This window comes from Rhinoraja longicauda, chromosome 5 (genome assembly GCF_053455715.1).
Source record: "Rhinoraja longicauda isolate Sanriku21f chromosome 5, sRhiLon1.1, whole genome shotgun sequence".
NCBI classification, from domain to species: Eukaryota; Metazoa; Chordata; class Chondrichthyes; order Rajiformes; family Arhynchobatidae; genus Rhinoraja; species Rhinoraja longicauda.
Window position 1 is genome coordinate 69,939,110 of NC_135957.1, and position 21,401 is coordinate 69,960,510.

The window sequence follows — 21,401 nt, forward strand, 5'->3', positions numbered from 1 at the left end:
CATCTTATGTGGTTGCAGGGGAAGATTGTAATAGATGACAGTCGATAGTCCATCTCTTGTGATGGAAACTGTGAGACCAAGAAAGGGGAGGGAGCTGTCGGAGATGGTCCAAGTGAATTTGAGTACAGCATAGAAATTGGTGGTGAAGTTAATGAAGTCCATGTGTTCTGCATGGGTGCAGGAGGTAGCACCGATGCAATTGTTAATGTAACAGAGATAGTTTGGGGATGCGGCTCTCCCGGCCTATGTCCAAGATACCTTACATGCCCTTCGTCTCTTTGATGACTTCTGCTTTCGGAGCCCCCACTCCCTCATCTTTACTATGGATGTTCAGTCACTCTACACCTCCACCCCCCAGCAGGAAGGCCTTAAAGCCTTCCTCGTCCGCAGAACCATCCAATTTCCCTCTACTAACACGCTACTCCACCTAGCGGAGCTGGTCCTCACCCTTAACAACTTCTTCGATTCCTCCCACCTACTCCAAATCAAAGGCATAGCTATGGGCACCCACATGAGCCCCAGCTATGCCTGCCTCTTTGTAGGGTGCGTTGAACAATCCCTGTTCCAGGCTTACACTGGCCCTATCCCCAAACTCTATCTCCGTTATATTGACGACTGCATCGGTGTTACCTTCTGCATCCATGCAGAACTCATGGACTTTATTAACTTCACCACCAATTTTCATCCTGCACTCAAATTCACTTGGACCATCTCTGACACCTCCCTCCCGATAGACTATCGACTGACATCTTTTACAAACCCACTGACTCCTATAACTATCTCGACTGCACTTCTTCCCACCCTGCTTCCTGCAAACACTCTTTCCCCTACTCCCAATTCCTTTGTCTACACCGCATCGGCGCCCAAGATGAGGTGTTCCATACCAGGACATCCGAGATGTCCTCATTCATTAGGGAACAGGGTTTTCTCCTCTCCCATCATAGATGAGGCCCTCACACGTGTCTTCGCAGTACCCCACAGCTCCGCCCTTGCTTTCCCTCCTCCTAGTCACAACAGAGACAGAGTCCCCCTAGTCCTTACCCTGCACCCCATCAGCCATCGCATACAACACATAATCCTCCAACATTTTTGCCACCTCCAACGGGATCCCACCACTAGTCACAAGTTCCCATCTCCACCCCTTTCCGCCTTCTGCAGAGACTGTTGCTTCCGCAACTCTCTACTTAACTCATCAATTCCCACCCAAATCACACCCTCACCAGGCACCTTCCCCTGCAACCACAGGGGATGCAACACCTGTCCGTATACCTCCTCCCTCAACTCCGTCCAGGGACCCCGACAGTTCGCTTGCAACTCCTGCAACCTTATCTACTGTATCCGTTGTTCAAGATGTGGACTCTTATACATTGGTGAGACCAAACGTAGACAGGGCGATCATTTCGCGGAACACCTTTGCTCAGTCCGCCTCGACTACCTGATCTACCAGTTGCTAAAGACTTTAATTCTTCCCATTCCCACACTGAACCTTCTGTCCTGGATCTCCTCTATTGTCAGAGTGAGACTAAATGCAAATTGGAACTGCATCTCATATTTCACTTGGGCAGCTTACAGCCCAGTGGTATGAATATTGATTTATCTAACTTCAAGTAACCTTGGCATTCCCTCTCTTGCCATCCCTCCCCACCCAAATTGCACCAGCTTCTCGTGTTCACCCAACAAACAGCTAACTATGGCCTGTTGTCTTTACCATCAGTACTTTTTTGCATATCTTTCATTCATTGTTCTATATCTCTACATAATCATCTATATCTCTCGTTTATCTTTCCCATGACTTTCAGTCTGCAGAAGGGGATCGACCCGAAATATCAGACATTGCTTCTCTCCAGAGATGCTGCCTGGCCCGCTGCGTTACTCCAGCTATTCCAAGGAACTAATTGTTGACTGCAGAGAGGGTAAGTCAAGAGACCACACACTAGTTTTCTTTGGTGGGTCAGCGGTGGAGAGAATTTGCAGCTTCAAATTCCTGGGCATTATAATTCTGGATGATCTTGCGCCCAGCACTGAGATGTAATCATAAATAAGGTGTGAAGGTGCCTCTGCTTCCTTAGAAGTTTGAAGAGATTTGACATGTCACTGAATACTCTAACAAGCCTTTGCAGATGAACAGCAGTATTGTGACTGGTCACATCATAAATCTGATACTGCCATTCCAATGCACAGCAATACAAGAAGCTACATAATGTGATGGACAGTAAGATTTTCATTGTTTAGGTCTATCACAGTTGTTATGAATATGAAAATAAACTCGACTTGGCTTCACTTGAGTTTCCATCTCTGAGTTTATTATGCAGATTTTTAAAACATATATGAAAGAGTGTTTTGTTTGCCCGATGGTTGCACTCGAGACTCGTGAAGAAATTTGCTGCCACTTGCAAATTCTTTTTGACATAATGTGGTCGGATCATTTTAGTCATTGAACTATTCATAAATAACACTATAGAGCAGTTGCAGAATCTTATGTAATAGTTGGTGATAGTTCTTGAACCCTTGGTTAGATTTTGATTGATAAAATAAAGAGTAGATTTAAGATGAAATGCCACCTGAAATGGTCTCTCCACAGTTGCTATCTGACCTGCTGAGTATTTCCAGCATTTTGTTGTTTAATAATAATAATAATAATATATTTATTTTATATAGCGCCTTAACACATGCACAAAGCGCTTTACAAATACAATTAACATAGAAACAAACAGACAAACAGACAAACTATCCTGACGGAAAAGCGGCGAATAATCAACGCCAGCGTCCTCTCACGTCAGGGTCCGGCAGTAGACATTAAAGAACACAAGACACACAGATACAATTTTTTACACAAAACAACCATCACAGTGATTGCTCTAGGCATACCCTCACTGTGATGGAAGGCAAAGTCTTATCTCCTCCTCGTTCTTCTCCCGTGGCGCCACGAGACGATCGAGGCTCCCAACCCCTTGAAGCCCCCACCGGGCTTAGTGTTGGTATTTACGCAGAACTATTTGTTTCCGATTGTAACTGACGCAGTTCGCTGTTTCTGGTTCTGAAAAATGACTCTGCCGGTATATATTCAAAAATGACAAGTTAAGATGCCATCAGCGAAGTTATAATCCAGTATTTGAAATGCATCCAAGTAGTTTTGTAGCTCATCTGGTCATATATATTGCGTACCAAGGTGTTTTTCTCGTGACCATGTTTTATTTTACTTTGTTTCTTAAAATTGCTGCATGACTCGTTTATTGCGTACATTTATTACATGTGCAATACGTTAATGCATCACATTGATTCTTGCAACATCCATCCAAAGTCCTGAGATATATTTATTTATTAAATGATCGCTGTTATCCACCAACCGTGTCACTTCTTTGTGATGTGTTGGTGTAATACCAGTTGTTACCTGGAGCTGTGTGACCCGCGCATGATGTGTTTGTGTAGTGCATGCTGTTAAGCCCGCCCGCCGTTACCTGTTGGTCTCTATGCATCAACCTGCTACCTGTCTCAGACGAAGGCGGGGCCCGTGTTCTCACTGGTTGAATCTCCCGCCGCCCCAAGGTGGGTTCGCCTGCTGCTGACGTCAGGAGCAATGGCGGAGGCGGAGGGAGTCGCATCCCGAGTGGATGGCGGCGACGGCGCTGGTGAGTTTATGGTTGTCCTCGACATACACAACAGGGCGAGAACTCTTATGTGCAGGAGGGAAGGTGAAAGTTTTTGGGCGAGGGGGGCTGAAGGAAGAGCGGCAAAGGAGGAGGGAGCAGGTGGCGAGGCGCACCTGAAGCCGATGTTAGCGGGGCCCCGGGGAGACGCGCCGCGCCGGGCGGTTGGCCGTTTGTCCCAAGCGGCCTCTTGTCCACGTGACGGCGCGTGGAACCAGGAACTGGGGAGCTCGCGTCGCGGGCAGTCCCGGGGCACGCGAGCCACCTGGGCTCTATAGCCTGGGAACTGCAGCCAGTCCCGAGGCACTCGGGCGACCTGGGCGCTTCAGCCAGTGCCGGGGCACGCAGGCGACCTGGGCTCTACAAGCCTGGGAGCTGCAGCCGGGCACGGGGGCGACCTGTGCACTTCGGCCAGTGCCGGGGCAGGCGAGCCGACCTGGGAACTGCAGCCGGCGTCCCTGGGCGCTTCAGTCAGTCCCTTTGCACGCAGGCGACCTGGGAGCCGCAGCCAGTCCCGGGGACGCGAGCTGACGTGGGAACTGCAGCCAGCGTCGTTGCAAAGTGGCACAAGAAAGGGGAAACTAATTGAAATAGCCCCAATTAAGTCGTGACAAACAAACGCCAAGTTTTAGTTAACGCTGTCTCCTTTCCAGTAATGTGCATTGATTGAACTGTCTTGAGGACGAGTTGGCTTTTCAATTAAATTGAATTCTGTTTGAACATGTTTCTTCGCAAATATAATGGGAAAAGGAAGCTTTTGAAGACGTTTACATTGGTGTTTTGTAATAAATGTTGAATACCCGTGGATTAAATCCACCGATTGCTTCACGTTTATTCCACTCACTGAATGAAAGTGTCCGACTTTTGTTACATAAAGATTATATCCCCACTTTGTACAGCGACGTGTATCTATCGTTCACTTTCATTGTTTTACCTGGCGCTGGGTTTAGGATGAAGGGTGCGGCAGGATATATATTTGACGTTACCTGTTCTATCAAGCCTGGTAATGTTCAGCACGAACCTGCCGAATGCTTCCAGCAGCTGTATTAGAAATTCCTTGCCACATAATCGTTTTGAAACCGCGGTATTTTGTATCGCGGCGTGCTGAAAGTTGGTGGTTAAACAAGTACCATTCGAAGTTAAGATTAACTACATTGTAAATTGAATCCCACGTAACCGCGAAGAAAATTCCGGACAGAGGAAAAAGTGTGTTTGATTTTTATGTGGTGTTTATATTCATTCGTCTGAGACAAAATGTGACTTCTTTAGAGTAAGGTTTCTAAGATGTATTGTAGAGTATCGTGGAAATGTAGATGCTGGAAATCCTGAAATAAAAAAATGCTGGGAACGATCGGTGTGTCACGCAACATTCATGGAAAGAGAAACAGTTACACTTTCGGGTCATAATGTAACGTTTCCCATATGGCACCCGCATTTTGCATGTTGTTCAACTCGCCCTCCAATTCTAACAGATAAAAGTCACCTTTTAACGAATAACGAGACTTCTCAAAGATGTGAGCTTTCACCCGTCATTTTCAAGTTCGTCTGATAATATTAAATGCAATTCTGAAAAAATAATATGGTAGAAAAGAGCAACATTCAAAGATGTAAAAAATTCTGAGTTAATATTGAACAACTCTGATTATTTGTATAGGAAAGAATTGCAGAAGCTGGCTTAAATTGAAGGTAGACACAAAATGCTGTAGTAACTCAGTGGGACGGGCAGCATCACTGGAGAGAAGGAATGGGTGATGTTTCTGTCAAGACCCTTCTTCAGACTGATGTCAGGAGAGTGGACGGGACAGAGATAGAATGTAGTCGGAGACAGTAAGGGGAGAACTGAAAAGGGGGAGGGGATGGAGAGAGAGGGAGAGCAAGGGCTATTTGAAGTTAGAGAAGTCAATGTTCATACCGCTGGGGTGTAAACTACCCAAGAGAAATATGAGGTGCTGTTCCTCCAATTTACGCTGGACCTCGTTCTGACAATGGGGGAGGCCAGGACAGAAAGATCAGATTGGGAATGGGAGGAGGAGTTAAAGTGCTGAGGAACCGGGAGATCGGGTATGTTAAGGTGGTGTTCAGTGAAACGATCGCCGAGCCTGCGCTTGGTCTCGCTGACATACAGGAGTTGACACCTGGAACAGTGGATACAGTAGATGACGTTGGAGGAGGTGCAAGTGAACCTCTGCGTCATCTGAAAAGATTGTCTGGGTCCTTTGATGGAGTCAAGGGCGGAGGTAAAGGGACAGGTGTTGCAGGGGCAAGTACCTGGGGAGGGGGTGGTTTGGGTGGGCATCGATGAATTGACCAGGGAGTTGCGGAGGGAACGGTCTCTGCGGAAAGCAGAAAGGAGTGGAGACGGGAAGATGTGGCCAGTAGTGGGATCCTGTTGGAGGTGGCGAAAATATCGGAGGATTATTTGCTATATGCGACGGCTGATGGGGTGGAAGGTGAGGACAAGGGGGACTCTATCCTTGTTGCGAATAGCGGGAGGGGGAGCAAGAACGGAGCTGCGGGATATTGCGGAGAACCGCATCTATAAATTATTTGTATACTTTAGTTTAATTTTTTGATTTTTTTTTAACTTAGCTTTAACATATCCCTTTGAAGTCTTTACAAACTCCATCTAACAATCAGCAAATTTGGAAATATGACATTTGGTCGCCTTAGTTTAGTTTAGAGATACAACACAGAAACACCCTTCAGCCCACTGAGTCCACGCTGACCAGTGATCCCTACACACACTGGAGACAAATTACCATTTTACTAGTGTCCATTAACCTACAAACCTATATTTCTTTGGAGTGTGGGAGGAAACGAGAAAACCCACACAGGTCACGGGGAGATCATACAAACTCCGTATTGAGGATTGAACTCGGGTCTCTGGCGCTGTAAGGCAGCAACTCTACCACTGCACCACCATGCCTTGATGCTGATATTGTGATCCCTACAATATCCCACTGATATTGACTAGTGACGGACATTTACTATAAACCCACCGACTCGCACAGCTATCTGGACTACACTTCTTCCCACCTGGTCCCCTGCAAAAAGTCTATCCCCTATTCCCAATTCCTCCGTCTACGCCGCATCTGCGCCCGGGATGAGGTGTTTCACACTAGGGCTTCAGAGATGTCCTCGTTCTTCAGGAAACAGGGCTTCCCCTCCTCCATTATAGATGAGGCTCTCACTAGGGTCTCTTCTACATCCCGCAGCTCCGCTCTTGCTCCCCTTCCCCCCACTCGCAACAAGGACAGAATCCCCCTCGTTCTCACCTTCCACCCCACCAGCCAGCGGATCCAACATATCATCCACCAACATTTCTGTCACCTACAACGGGACCCCACCACTGGTCATATCTTCCCATCCCCTCCCCTCTCTGCGTTCCGCAGAGACCGTTCCCTCCGTAACTCCCTGGTCCACTCGTCCCTTCCTACCCAAACCACCCCAACCCCGGGCACTTTCCCCTGCAACCGTACGAGATGCAACACCTGTCCCTTTACCTCCCCCCTTAACTGCATCCAAGGACCCAAACAGTCTTTCCAGGTGAGACAAAGATTCACCTGCATCTCCTCCAACCTCATCTATTGCATCCGCTGCTCTAGATGTCAACTTATTTACATCGGCGAAACCAAGCGCAGGCTCGGCGATCGCTCCGCTGAGCACCTGCGCTCGGTCCGCATTAATCAAACTGATCTCCCGGTGGCCGAGCACTTCAACTCCCCCTCCCATTCCCAGTCTGACCTTTCTGTCATGGGCCTCCTCCAGTGCCATAGTGAGGCCCACCGGAAATTGGAGGAACAGCACTTCATATTTCGCCTGGGCAGTTTGCAGCCCAGTGGTATGAACATCGACTTCTCCAACTTTAGATAGTTCCTCTGTCCCCCCCGTCCCCACCTCCTTCCCAGATCTCCCTCGATCTTCCTGTCTCCACCTATATCCTTCCTTTGTCCCGCCCCCCTGACATCAGTCTGAAGAAGGGTCTCGACCCGAAACATCACCCATTCCTTCTCACCCGAGATGCTGCCTGACCACCTGAGTTACTCCAGCATTTTGTGAATAAAAACCTTCGATTTGTACCAGCATCTGCGGTTATCTTCTTATAATATCCCACTGATCACAGCCACCCGACCTGGGAACAATATTTTTGTTACCACTTTTTCCATCTCATAAACAAGTGTCATACTTTATAGTATCCCCACCTCCTTGTGTTGTAACCATGTTGACCAACTGCATTTGTGGGACCTTATCACATGTATTCTGAAAAATCAAATTCAACACAGCCACTCATTCCCCTAATCCATTCTACTAGTAGCATCATCAAATAACTGCAGAAAAATTGTTAAACGTGGTTCTTCGTTCATAAGCCAAGATTGACTCGGCTCAATCTTTATTTTTCACTTCAAGATGACAAGGTGTTCTGATCATTGTAGTTTTCAGCATTTTTTCTCCCACTGATGTTAACAGTAGAGGAGAAATAGGGATGATACTGACAAGGGTGAATTCCAAAGGGTGAATTGCAGATCACTGGCACAGCTTTGGTGTGAGTTGAGTGTAGTGGAGAATGGTAACACTATCCATGAAAGCTGAGCTGTAAAATTAAAGTGTGGATTACATTTTTGAATGTTGATGGCCATCACTATGAAGCTTCATGTTCATACAACGTCCGCAATGCAATAAAATATTCCAAAGTGTTTTGCAGGAGCTTTTTCAAATACAATTGGGCACTCAACCATGAGAAATTAGGACTATGACCAATATCCAATGTATGTTTAAAAGTGGGGTTTTTTTAGGGGCGAGATATTGATGGGAAAGAAATTGGGCTTAAGCAGCTGAAGGCATGGCCACAGATAGAACTAAATTAATGTTAGACTCGGAGGCAGAGATCATTGAACTTAAAGGAGGTTATAATAAAATAAGGATCAAAGACATGAATACCTTTATAAACAAGATGACCATGTTAAAACCTAACAGCTGAACTGGAAACTCATGTATGTCAACAAACATAAAAATGGAGGAGCAGAATTTTGGACATTTCAGTAAATGATTAAAACAGCCAAGACTGCATTGGAAATATTAGACCTGGAGCCAACAGGTTCAGGATGAGTGTTTCAGTAGCAGAGGAGCAGAAACACATTTGTATTGCAATGGAACAGATGTAGGTGGCCTCGGTAAAGAAGTAGGCATCTGTCAGAAACGTATTACTTTAACGTAGGTTAAATTGAACACTTGGATACTGTTAGCTTTCATAATTCCTGGATGTCCCTTAAAACTTTACAACCAATGAATATTGTTTGATGGGTCGACTCTCTTTTGGAAGTAAATAAAGTCGTCAATTTGGAGGGTAAAAAGCCGGCTTCCAAGATCGATAATGAATACAGTGATCAATCAAGCTGTTTTAATTATTAGGTTGTGCCATGAAATATTGGCTTGGATGTAAAAGAAATGACTCCTCCTTGAATGGTGCCTTGTGAGCTTTTATATGTCAAGTTGGTAGGATTGGCCTCAGTGTTATAGCCCGTTCAGATTTATGTAAAAATTACTGCTGAAAATTAATTCTCATTGTTAAGAATATTAATAACCTGGCCTCAAAGATCTGACTCTTTTTGGGAGGGGTTAAAGAGAAAAGGAGGAAGTGTTTTGTGTAAAAGGGAACAATCCTGTGATGTCACTCTACGTGACTGGGTGGTTGTTACAAGTTAGAAGAGACTTGTACAAAGTGCAAAGCCTCATAATCAGGTTGAAGTGCACTGTTCACCATTTTACAGTTTAGTTTAGAGATACCTTATCGTGGTTTTAGATATTCTTTTGATAGTTGGTTTTCAGTGACAAATTGTATTGCCAATCAAGGTGTAAATAAAGCAAAACTGTTGAAACTAGTTGCTGATTTCATTTTGAACTTGATTGTGACTGATCTGGAAAGGAGAAATGCATGTGTAATCAGTTTTTTTGTAGGGAAATAAAATCTTTTAAAATTTAGCATTTATGAGGATTAATGTTTATAAGGTGACCATGTAGCAGTAGAAAGGAAAAGAACTGATGGGAATAGAGGTATTGTACTAGAAGTACAAATTACTTTTTGTAAACTGGAACTTCCTAATTTGAAAAAAAAGTACACACTGCAGAAATAATTTGAATGAATAAGTTATTTGTTTTTTCAGTTTATTACAATTTCGTTTTTTTTTAACTGTATGTAGTGGGATGAGTATTTTGACTTCCCTCATGGACAGCAGAATATCTGGTTAAAGGTTTGGGTGGGAGCTTTACATATTTATGTAAAAATGGTTCTTTGAGAATCCATTGACTGCTATGGCAATGGGATATTCAGAAACAATTCAGAACTGTCGATGCTGGTTTACAAAAAAAAGATACAGGGTGCTGGAGTACAGGGGACTATGACCCCCCCTCTTCCTATCATTCTATTAGCCAATGTTCAGTCACTTGAAATGAATTTAAGGTCAAGGCTGTTTTATCAAAGGGAGATGAGGGAATGCTGTGTGCTCTGTTTCACACAGACATGGCTCACTTCCAACTCCGCAGACCTGGCTATCCAGCCTGAAGACTTCTCCATACATCGCATGGAGCGAATGCAGGCATCGTGGAAAGGGAGAGGTTGGGGCATCTGCCTCATGGTCAACTCTTTGTTGTGCTCAGATGTGGTGGTCCTGTCTAACTCCTGCTCCCCACACCTGGAATACCTGGCGGTGAAGTAGTGCCCCTTCTACCTCCCGAGGGAATTCACCTCCATCATCCTGACCGCGGAGTACACCCCAGGCAGATGTCCGTTTAGCACTGGAGGAGCTCAGTGCTAAACGGACATACACCAGTCAGCATACACCGATGCCTTTACCATCATCGCCGGTGCCTTCAACATAGCCAACCTGAAGAAATCACTTCCTATCTACCACCAACATGTTTCCTGCAGCACAAGAGGATTAAATACCCTTGACGATTGCTATACGACCATCAGAGATACCTTTCGCTCCATCCCTCACTTTCTGGAAATCCGTCCATTCAGCTGTGCTACTACTTCCTGCTTATAAGCAGCAATTGAAGAGCGCGCCCCCGGAGGTGAGGACTGCACAGAGCTAGTCAGGGGAGACAGAGGAACAACACCGAGACTGCTTGGAGACAGTAGACTGGACAATGTTCAAGGACTTGGCAACGGACCTGAATGAATAAGTCCCTTTTGTTGCAGTCTTCATAAGGAAATGTGTGGAGGAGTGTTTTTCTACAAAAACCATCTGAGCATTTCCCAACATGCAGCCTTGGATGAACCAGGTGATCCACATTCTTCTGAGAATCAGACCCTGGGTATTTAAGTCTGCTGAGGCAGAGGTATACAAGAAGTCCAGATATAACCTTGTTAAGGCCATCAAAAAGGCTAAAAGGAACTTTCGCTCTAAGCTGGAGTTTGAGGTGGATGTTCGGCAATTGTGGCAGGGCTTGAATACCATCATTTCCTCCAAGGCAAAATAAGGGGGCGGCTCAGGCGACCGCGAAGCATTACTCCCTGGCGAGCTCAATGCGTTCTATGCATGCTTTGATAGGGAGCACACTGTGTGCCTTCCCAAGCCCCCATAGCTCTCAATGGTATTACGATCACAGTCACAGGGGCCGACGTCAAAGATCCTTCAGGGGATGAATCCTCGGAAAGCGCCTACACCTGATGGTATACCTGATCTTAAAACCTTTACAGACCACTGGCTGGGGTTTTTGCGGACATCTTCAACCGCTCATTACTGAGGTCTGAAGTTTCCACTTGCTTTAGGAGGGCATCAAAGTAAGATGATGTGCCTCAATGACTACTGACTGGTGGCATTAACGTCCGTGGTGATGAAGTGCTTTGAGAGGTTGGTTACGGCGCATATCGACTCCAACATCAGGTCAACGGAGGAAGCAATCTCACTGGCTCTCCACTCTGCATTGGACCACTTGGACAATAAAAACATACATCAGGCTGTTGTGTATTGACTACAGCTCAGCATTCAAAACCATCATCCCCTTCAAAGTAGATTTTAATCTCACTGAACTGGGTGTTTGTGCATCTCTCTGCAACTGGATCCTCTACTTCCTCATCAACAAACCAGAGTCTGTTTGAATTGGCAGCAACACTTCCTCAATAACCAATACGGGAGCATCTCAAGGCTGTGTGCTCAGCCCCTCTGCTCTACTCACTATATCCTCACAACTGTTTAGCCAGACACAGTGTGAACTCCATCTTCAAGTTTGACGACACAACTGTTGTTGGACGAATTAAAGATAATGTTGAGTCAGAGTGTAGAAGTGAGATCGATCAACTGACCAAATGGTGCCAGCACAACAACCTGGCTCTCAATGTCAATAAGACCATGGAACTGATTGTGGACTTTGGAAGTGGAAGGATTAGGGTCCACAAACCTGTCGATATCGATCGAGGGTCAAAAGCTTCAAATTCCTGGGCGTGCATATTTCTGAAAATCTTTCCTAGAGCCAGCACACTGATGCAACTACGAAAACCCATCAACGCCTTTACGTCCTGAGAAGATTGCAGAGATTCGGTATGTCAGAGCAAGCTCTGTTGAAGTTCTACAGGTGCACAGTGGAGAGCATAATGATTGGTTGCATCACGGCCTGGTTCGGCAACTTGAATGCCCAGGAGCAAAGAAGACTGCAAAAAGGGGTGGACACTGTCCAGTCCGTCACGGTTTTGATCTCGCCATCAAGGGTTCATTGGAGTCACTGCCTTAAAAAGGCAGCCAACATCACCAGAAACCCACACCACACAGGCCACACACTCATTTCATCCCTGCTATCTAGAGCAAGGTACACAAGCCTGAAAACTGTAAAGTCCAGGTTCAGGAACAGCTTCTTCCCTACAGCGATCAGACTATTAAACACTACAACTTCCAAATAAGCTCTGAACTACATAGACTTGGGGGAATTGGCTTTGTCTTTTTGCACTATTATCGTTTGTTTTTTTAAGTGTATGTTTATGTATGCATTTATATGTGTGTGTTTGTATATATATATATGTGTGTGTGTGTGTATATATATATATATATATATATATATATACACACACACACACACTGAACTTTTTTCTCGTTTATTATATTGTTTACAGTGTTCTATGTTTACATATTCTGTTTTGTTGCTGTAAGAATTTAATTGTTCAATCTGGGGATGTGACAAAACACTCTTGCCTCTTAACTCAGCGGGTCAGACAGCATCTCCGGAGACTATGGATAGGTGATGTTTCGGGTCAGGACCCTTCTTCAGTTTTGAAATTAGCTTTTGAGGTTGAGAGAAGAATATCGGCCCAACTTGCCCACACCGGCTAACATGTCCCATCCACACTAGTGTCCCGCCTGCCTGCGTTTGGTCCATATTCCACTAAACCTATCCTATCCATGTACCTGTCTAAATGTTTCAATAGTATCTGCTTCAACAACCTCCTGCGGCAGCTCGTTTCATACACCGACCGCCCTTTGTGTAAAGAAGTTACCCATCAGATTCCTATTAAATCTTTCCTCCCTCAACTTAAATCTATGTCCTCTGGTTCTCGATACCCCAACTCTGGGCAAGAGACTGTGTTTACCCAATCTATTCCTCTCATGATTTTCTACACTTCTATAAGATCACCCCTCATCCTTCTGCGCTCCAAGGAATAGAGTCCTAGCCTACTCAACCTCTCCCTACAGTTCAAGCCCTTGAGTCCCGGCAACATCCTCGTAAATCTTTTCTGCACCCTATCCAGCTTGACAACATCTTTCTGATAAAATGGTGCACAAACTAAAAACAGTGCTCTAAATGTGGCCTTGCATAACTACAACACGACCTCCCAACTTCTATACTCAGTACTCTGACAGATAATGGCAGAGTTATCTGCCAATGTGCCAAAATCCTTTTTGACCACCCTATCTACCTGTGATGCCACTTTCAAGGAACTATGTACCTGAACTCCTAGATTCCTTTGCTCTACAGCACTCCCAGAGCCCTAACATTCACTGTGTAGGTCATGTCCATGTTAGATTTCCCAAAATGCAATATATCACATTTCCCTGTTTTAAATTCCATCAAACATTCCTCAGCCTACCCACCCAACCGATCAAGACCCTGCTGCAATTTTTGACAACCGTCTTCCCTATACAATACCACAATTTAGCTTCATCTGCAAACATGCTAATCATGCCATGTAGTTCTCATCCAAATCACTAATATAGATGACAAACAACAATGGGATCAACACCAAACCCCGAGGCACGCCACTAGTCAGAGGCGTCCAATTCGAAAAGCAACGTTCCATCATCACCCTCTGGTTCCTTCCATTAAGAGCATAGATATAGATACTCAGAGTCTTTCCCAGGGTGGGAATGTCAAATACTCGAGGGCATAGTTTTAAGGTGAGAGAGGAAAAGTTTTTAAAGTAGATTTATGAGGCATGCTTTTTCACACGGAAAGTGGGAGATACCCAGAATGTTCTACCAGGGGAAATGGTTGAAGCAGATTCCATAACAATGTTTAAGAGGCATTTTGGGTAGACACATGAACAGGCAAGCAATGGATGGATATCAATCATGTACAGGTGAAGGGCAGATAGTGAAGGCGGGAGGGTCTGTTCCTTGGCTTCACTGTTCTGTGCAAGTAAATTAAAAAATGGGAGGAAAGAGTTAATGCAATTTTATTTAGGGCTTTGGCGAGACTGCATATGGAGTATTGTGTGTTGTTTTGATCTCGTTGCCTCCCTGGCCATTTCCTCTTCTCTCTACCTTCTGAGGGAGGTTTCACAGTACCTCGGTGCATGGGACAGTAAACTAAACTGAGGGAAGATACGGGAGCTTGAAAGTCTGGATTTCCAGACTTAACTAAACTAATTTTTTTAACTCTTTCAATGAAAAATAAACTTGCCAATTAATCGCTTAGTGATTGATAATTAAGACTCTTCTCAGTTATCTTGGGCCATGACAACAAATTCATAGTGACTCAAAGGGGAAAGTAATCTCAATCCATCAAATAGTTGCCATTGGATTTTAAATTATTCGCAGTTTTTGCAGTACTTGCTCTCAATACTAGCTTTCCAACCTCACTCGTGCCAATATTGGCGATAGTTTTCTGGATGTTAGAGCTGTTTGACATTTGGGCAAATTGATTTCCATCAGAAAGTAATTTTATGCTACTAATTTGAGGTAATATGATAGAGTATGGCATTATTTGTTGGACTGTCTAACAATCACTTAGTCCCGTTCTAATAGCTTTCTTCTGAATTACCTGAAAAAAGCTATTCATAAACTCCCTCAGCAGATACTTCCTGCACAGTTTTTCCAATGCATGGGAATACTAGCTTTTGCATTAACTTCAAATCTAAGGCGTTTTCGTGAAAACAAGCAGTTCTGTTTTCCCTCATTATGATGACGGCATCTAGTTTTGAATCTGTGACGGGTGCAGCTTTGTTGTTAGAACTCTCACTTCCATCTCAGAGGCTTTTAGGTCCAAGTCTCACTTCTGGACACTCAACATAATATTCTTGGCATAATATTCCTGATGGGTGTAGAGGTACCATGGCATTATTGTGAAGTACAGAAGAGTTCCACCTGGACAAATATTTTCCTTCTATCAATAGAAGGAAATATCAATATCAATTTCCTGCTCTACAGTTTTCAGTTACATAGAAAATGCTTTGGAACCTTCAGAAAAGGAACAAAGGTCATTATATAGATGAGAACTATTTCTTTATGTGCTCTATCTTGTGGGAAGGAGGTGACAGGATAAAGAGGGTGGAGATCATGAGGGAGGGATAGAAATGGTGCTGATTACAATATTTATAAGTCGCGGATGATCAGTCTGTAAATGTAAGGACATAAATTGGGATGGGGAGAAAAAACCCCAATGCTGGCACTACAAAGTAGAGAACATTAGAAATATGAAATAAGAATATACTCAAAATGTAGGCAGCATCTGTACGGAGCCAAAATACTAATCTTAATAATTAATATTGCAGGGTTATGACCTTCAATAAAAAGCGGATGGATCTGATTTATGCTGGGAAGGATAGTTATCTAAAATTGTTTAACGTGTTATTGAGTCCTCAAGGAAGTGATGCCCTTACTAGTTACATCAGATGTTGTCCCTGAGGTTAAATTGGCCCTTGCAAGAACTATTTAAGAGGTCATGGGTAGTAGTTGGAATTGGATGGCAAATTAAATGACAGGCATTTGCAACCTCGGGGTCATGCCTAGGATTAAAGATCTATTTCGTAATGCGTTTGTCTAGTCTGTATATTGATTCTCCAGTGTAGAGACCACATCATGAATGTTGAAATCATACACTAAATTAGAGAAAATACAAATGAATCACTGCTTCATCTAGAATGAATGTTTGATTCTTTGGATGGGAGAAAGGGAAGAGGTAAATGGGCAAGTGCCGAAGTACCTTCCTTTGCAAATGCAGGAGATATGAGAAAGGTTGTGATTGATTGAGCTGGAGATGAGAACTAAGGCATCACAGGAAATTGTTCATAGTTTTTGGAGGATTAGGCATCATGCTGTGTTGAAATTACTGGAAATGAGAGTAGATGCTTCAAAGAAAGTGACAACTGCTGGTGTTGGGGTGGTGAAGATGGTAGAAATCTCTTGCAATGGATGGAAAAAGAGGGATTCGGACCAAAAAAAAAAATACGGTTAACAGAAAGATGCGATTGAAACTACTATCAATTATGATGAATAATTGGCTTCGGTAAAGATTGTAAATTGTCCCTAGTGTGTAGGATAGTGCTAGTGTACAGCTTTCGCTGGTTGGGCCAGACTCGGCAGGCTGAAGGGCCTGTTTCCATGCTGTATCTCTAAACTAAACTAAAAGATTCAACAAGGTTGACAAAAGCTCAGGATATGCACGTTCCTATTGGAGTGAAGGGCGAGGCAGGCAAATGTAAGGAAGCTTGACTGACAAGGGAAATAGAGGAATTGGGTAAGAATAAAAAGGACGCATGGGACAGGTATAGGCAGCTGGGATCAAGAGTATCCCTGAATGAGTTTCGGGAACTATGGAGAAAAGTAAAAAAGGAAATCAGAGTGGCAAAAAGGGGCCAGGAGATAGCTCTGGCAGATAGCATTAAGGACAACCCAAAGAGATTTTATAAATACACTAGACCAAGTGGACCCGTTGCAAACCTATCCTGCATTGGTGCAGCACCCTCTCCTCCCCCTCCTTCCCTCCCCCTCCTTCCCTCCCCCTCCTTCCCTCCCCCTCCTTCCCTCCCCCTCCTTCCCTCCCCCTCCTTCCCTCCCCCTCCTTCCCTCCCCCTCCTTCCCTCCCCCTCCTTCCCTCCCCCTCCTTCCCTCCCCCTCCTTCCCTCCCCCTCCTTCCCTCCCCCTCCTTCCCTTCCCCCCCACTCCATCCCCCTCAGCCCCCCTTTTCCTCCCTCCTCCCCACCTCCCTTAATCCCCCTCCCTCCCTAAGTGATAGATTTTAACTTTAAAATGTGAATAACTTTTAAAATATAACACCGATTTCAATTCAACTTCTTCCATTAGCGCCAAAGGGACGACGGTGAGTCAGGTGGGCCTAAAATTGTCACGCTATCGTGTACAAACAAACAAACGAGAGTTTTAGGATATAGATATGGGGGAAACGGGTAACTAGAGAGAGAGTGGGACCCCTCAGGAATCAAAGTGCTCAACTCTGTGGAGCCGCAAGAGATGGGCAAGGTCCTCTTGAGTATTACTCTGCATTTACCGGGGAGAAAGACAGGAGGATGAAGGAACTTGGGCTAGTCAATGGAAGTGTCTTGAGAGCAGTCAGTGTTACGGTCAAAGAGGTACTGAATGTACTATCGTGTACGAACATAGACAAATCTCCCGGGCCAGTCATATATATCTGAGGACATTGTGGGAAACCAGAGAGGAAATTACAGGAGCCCTGGTTGAAATTACAAGTCGTCTTTAATACAGGAGAGGTGCCTTTATTCAAGAAGGGTTGCAGGGAAAATGTTGGGAACTATAGGCCAGTGAGCTTAACATCTGTAGTTGGAAAGTTACCAGAGGGTATTCTGAGGCCTGTGACTAGTGGTGTGCCTCTGGGTTCGGTGCTGGGCCCGTTACTGTTTGTCATCTATATCAATGATTTGGATGAGAACATACATGGCAAGATTAGCAAGTTTGCAGATGATACAAAAGTGGGAGGTTTTGCAGATAGTGAAGACGGTTGTGAAAAATTGCAGCAGGATCTTGATCAATTGGCCAAGTGGGCTGAGAAATGGTTGATGGAATTTAGTGCAGAAAAATGTGAGGTGTTACATTTTGGGAAGTGGAATATGGGCAGGACCTACACGATACAATATGATAAAACTTTATTCATCCCCGGAGGGAAATTGCTCTGCCAACAGTCACGACACACGGCAAGGTACACGAAAACTTGAAATTAAAAGTGAAAACAAAAAGAAAAGGATAGCGGAGTCAGGGGGTATGGAGAGAAGGCAGGAATGGGGTACTGATTAAGAATGATCAGCCATGATCACATTGAATGGCGGTGCTGGCTTGAAGGGCCGAATGGCCTCCTCCTGCACCTATTGTCTAAAAAGACAAACGACTGTCGTCTGGCTGCTGCGTGCACAGCGCCTTCACTGGAACAAATGAACAAACAAACCAACGCAGACATCCCCAGGGCAGAGGATTCTAAATTAGAGTGCCCACCCCTCCTCCACACCGGCTTCTCCTTTTGTTTTCCCACCGCCCCTTACCGCAGTCCCCCCACTCCAGGTTCTCCATTGTTCTTCACGTCGCCCCCCCCCCCGTGCTGGGTCCCCATTGTCTTCCCCATCCCCCCTCACGCTCATCGACCGCTGTTCACGAGGCTTCATCGCTGCCGAGGCTCCCGTAGCCGCCAAGGCCGCCACTGAGGCTCCCGTTGCCACCGAGGCCCCACCACCGCCGGGGCTCCTGTTGCTGTCGTGGCTCACGATGCCGCCAAGGATCCCACCGTCGCCGCCGCTGAGGCTCCTTCAGCCCAGACAGGCCTCACCGCCCGTTTCGCTGCAGTCCTCTGCGGGGGGTGGGGACAACCCGGGGCTTCCGGGGCATGTTCTGGTGGGCTGCATGGTTGTTCAGAGGGTGGGTCGGGCCCATGCAGCTCCCCGGGATGCTCCCGCCGCCCGTGCGGCTTGGGTAGTGTTGTAGAGCAGATGGATCTAGGAGTGCAGGTGCATAGTTTCCTGAAGGTGGAGTCGCAGGTAGATCGGGTGGTCAAAAGGGCTTTTGGCATATTGGCATTCATAAGCCAGAGTATCGAGTAGAGAAGTTGGGAGGTCATGTTGCAGTTGTATAAGACGTTGGTGAGGCCACATTTAGGGTATTGTGTTCAGTTCTAGGCACTGTGTTATAGGAAAGATGTTGTCAAGCTAGAATAGGTACTGAGAGGATTTACGAGAATGTTGCCAGGACCAGAGGGTCTGAGCTATAGGCAGTGGCTGAGTAGGCTGGGACTCCATTCCTTGGAGCGCTGGAGGATGAGGGGTGAGTTTATAGAAGTTTACAAAATTATGAGAAGAATAGGTCGGGTAGACTCATAGTCTCCTGCCCAGAGTAGGTTAATCGAGAACCAGAGGACACAGGTTTAAGGTGAAGGGGAAAAGATTTAATGGGAATCTGAGGTGTAACTTTTTCACACAAAGGATGCTGGATGTATGGAACAAGCTGCCAGAGGAGTTAGTTAGACAGGGATTATCTGAACATTTAAGAAGCAGTTAGACAGGCCCATGGATAGGACAGGTTTGGAGGGATATGGACCAAATGCTGGCAGGGGTGGCACCAGTGTATCTGGGACATTGTTGGCCAGTGTGGGCAAGTTGGGCCAAAGGGCCTGTTTCCACACTATCACTCTGACGCTATGACTCTTATCAGGCCTTGAGGGTTTGATTCCTGGGAATGTACTGGGTTTTTTTTTCCCCCTGAAGGTCTGAGGGGTGACCTTGGAGGTATACAAAATCATGATATGTTTATATAATGTGCATGGTCAAAATTTTTCTCCCAGGATAGAACATTCCAGCACCGGGGAGCATGAGTTTAAGGTGAGAGAGGATAGACTTAAAAGAAACCTGATTTCTTCAATGCGTGGTATGTAATGGACAAGTTACCAGAGAAAGCTGTAGAGATGGGTGCAATGGTGAAGCTTAAAATAAATGTAGATAGATACATAGGATTTAGAGGGCTATATGCCATACACAGGAAAATGGGACTAGCTCTGTTATATAATCTGGTCGGCCTGGACAAGTTGGGCTGAAGGGCCTGTTTCAGGTTCTATGAATGATTATAGTAGTGCTAATTACTGACTCTGACCTTCATATATACAGAAAACGATTGGGTTAGAAGTCAGAGCATTTCTTGTATTAAATGGGATGTCGTAAAATTAGTTTAGTTTAGAGATACAGTGCGGAAACACGGCCCACCGAGTCAGCACTGACCAGTGATCCCTGCACTTTAACATTACCCTACACACACTGGAGACACTTTTACATTTACACCAAGCCAATTAACCTACAAACCTGTACGTCTTTGGAATATGGGAGGAACGTACGGAGTCACGGGGAGAACGTACAAACTCCGTGCAGACAAGTACCTGTAGTCAGGACCGAACTCGGGTCTCTGGTGTTGTAAGGCAGTAGCTCTACCGCTAAGCTCCCGTGCCGTCATTAGCTTAAATGAATTTCCTTGTAGTGAGACTGGTCGAATGATTGTTTGATGCGAGTTGTTAGAATGTGGGAATGAAATTATGCCAACTTTGTATTGGCATTGTTACATTTCTATTATTAATGTGTCCTGATAAAGAAGTAAGAGTGTTTGTGGTTTCCAAATAGCTCAGATTATAAACTTAATTGCAAATATTGCTCATCTCCACTTTTCTAACAACCACACTACTGTTGAAATACATATCGGTGGCTTTGTTATTTGTACATTTGACAATTCCAATGCACTCTCAGGTTGGTTTTTGACCTTGCACACTAGCCATTTAAGCGAATTTAAAACTGCAAACTAACTCACTCACAAAAACTTAGGTATCACAAAATACTGGACACTCAGCAGGTCAGGCAGCATCTAGGAGAAAGGGAATGGGTGACGTTTCGGATCGAGGCCCTTCTTCAGACCCTCTGCCAGTCTGAAGAAGGGTCTCGACCCGAAACGTCACCCATTCCCTCTCTCCTAGATGCTGCCTGAGCTGCTGAGGTCCAGGTAGGCATTTTGTGATACCTTCGATTTGTACCAGCATCTGCAGTTATTTTCCTACATTCACAAAGCTTTGTTGCCCTATGATTCCGTGATCGGCCAAGCTTCTTTTAATACGTTCTCATTATTTTCTAGTCCTTCCAAATCCACACACTTTAATTCTAATTGGTACTGCAGATGTAAAAATCTCAATTTTCTAGTCAACTCCAGTCCTGAAAGTTTGCTTTATCTCCAGTTTACAATGTTTTCACCATTAGCCTTATCTTCAGTTGTTAGATTTTAGGTCTTAAATTTTTTTAAGACTTCTCTTTTTCTACCCCATTGCTCCTTTTATGCTGATTACTATGATATTGGGAACTTTCTGACTGTATGATTTTACTAAATAAGAGCAAATGCATTGTAGTGATTGAGACTTGGATCTTCACAGGGGTAAATCCTCAGTTTTGTACCTTTGGTAACCAGCATATTGAGAATATAATAGAACATTTATTTCAGTAGACTTCAGAGATATAGTAAATCATGATACTTGGGAGTGCTTTGATTTTGATCAAAAGAAAAG

The 21,401-nt window shown here is 44.9% G+C and overlaps 1 protein-coding gene across 1 annotated transcript in view; it reads left to right on the forward strand.

The window, feature by feature from the left end:
* The first annotated feature begins 3,420 nt into the window (after window positions 1-3,420).
* LOC144593733 (ensconsin-like) overlaps window positions 3,421-21,401 on the forward strand; it is a 95,808-nt gene continuing 77,827 nt past the window's right edge. The window contains exon 1 of the mRNA XM_078399732.1: window positions 3,421-3,629. Within this exon, the coding sequence (XP_078255858.1) occupies window positions 3,578-3,629 (52 nt within the window). The 5' untranslated portion in view covers window positions 3,421-3,577. The remainder of the gene's footprint in view (window positions 3,630-21,401) is intronic.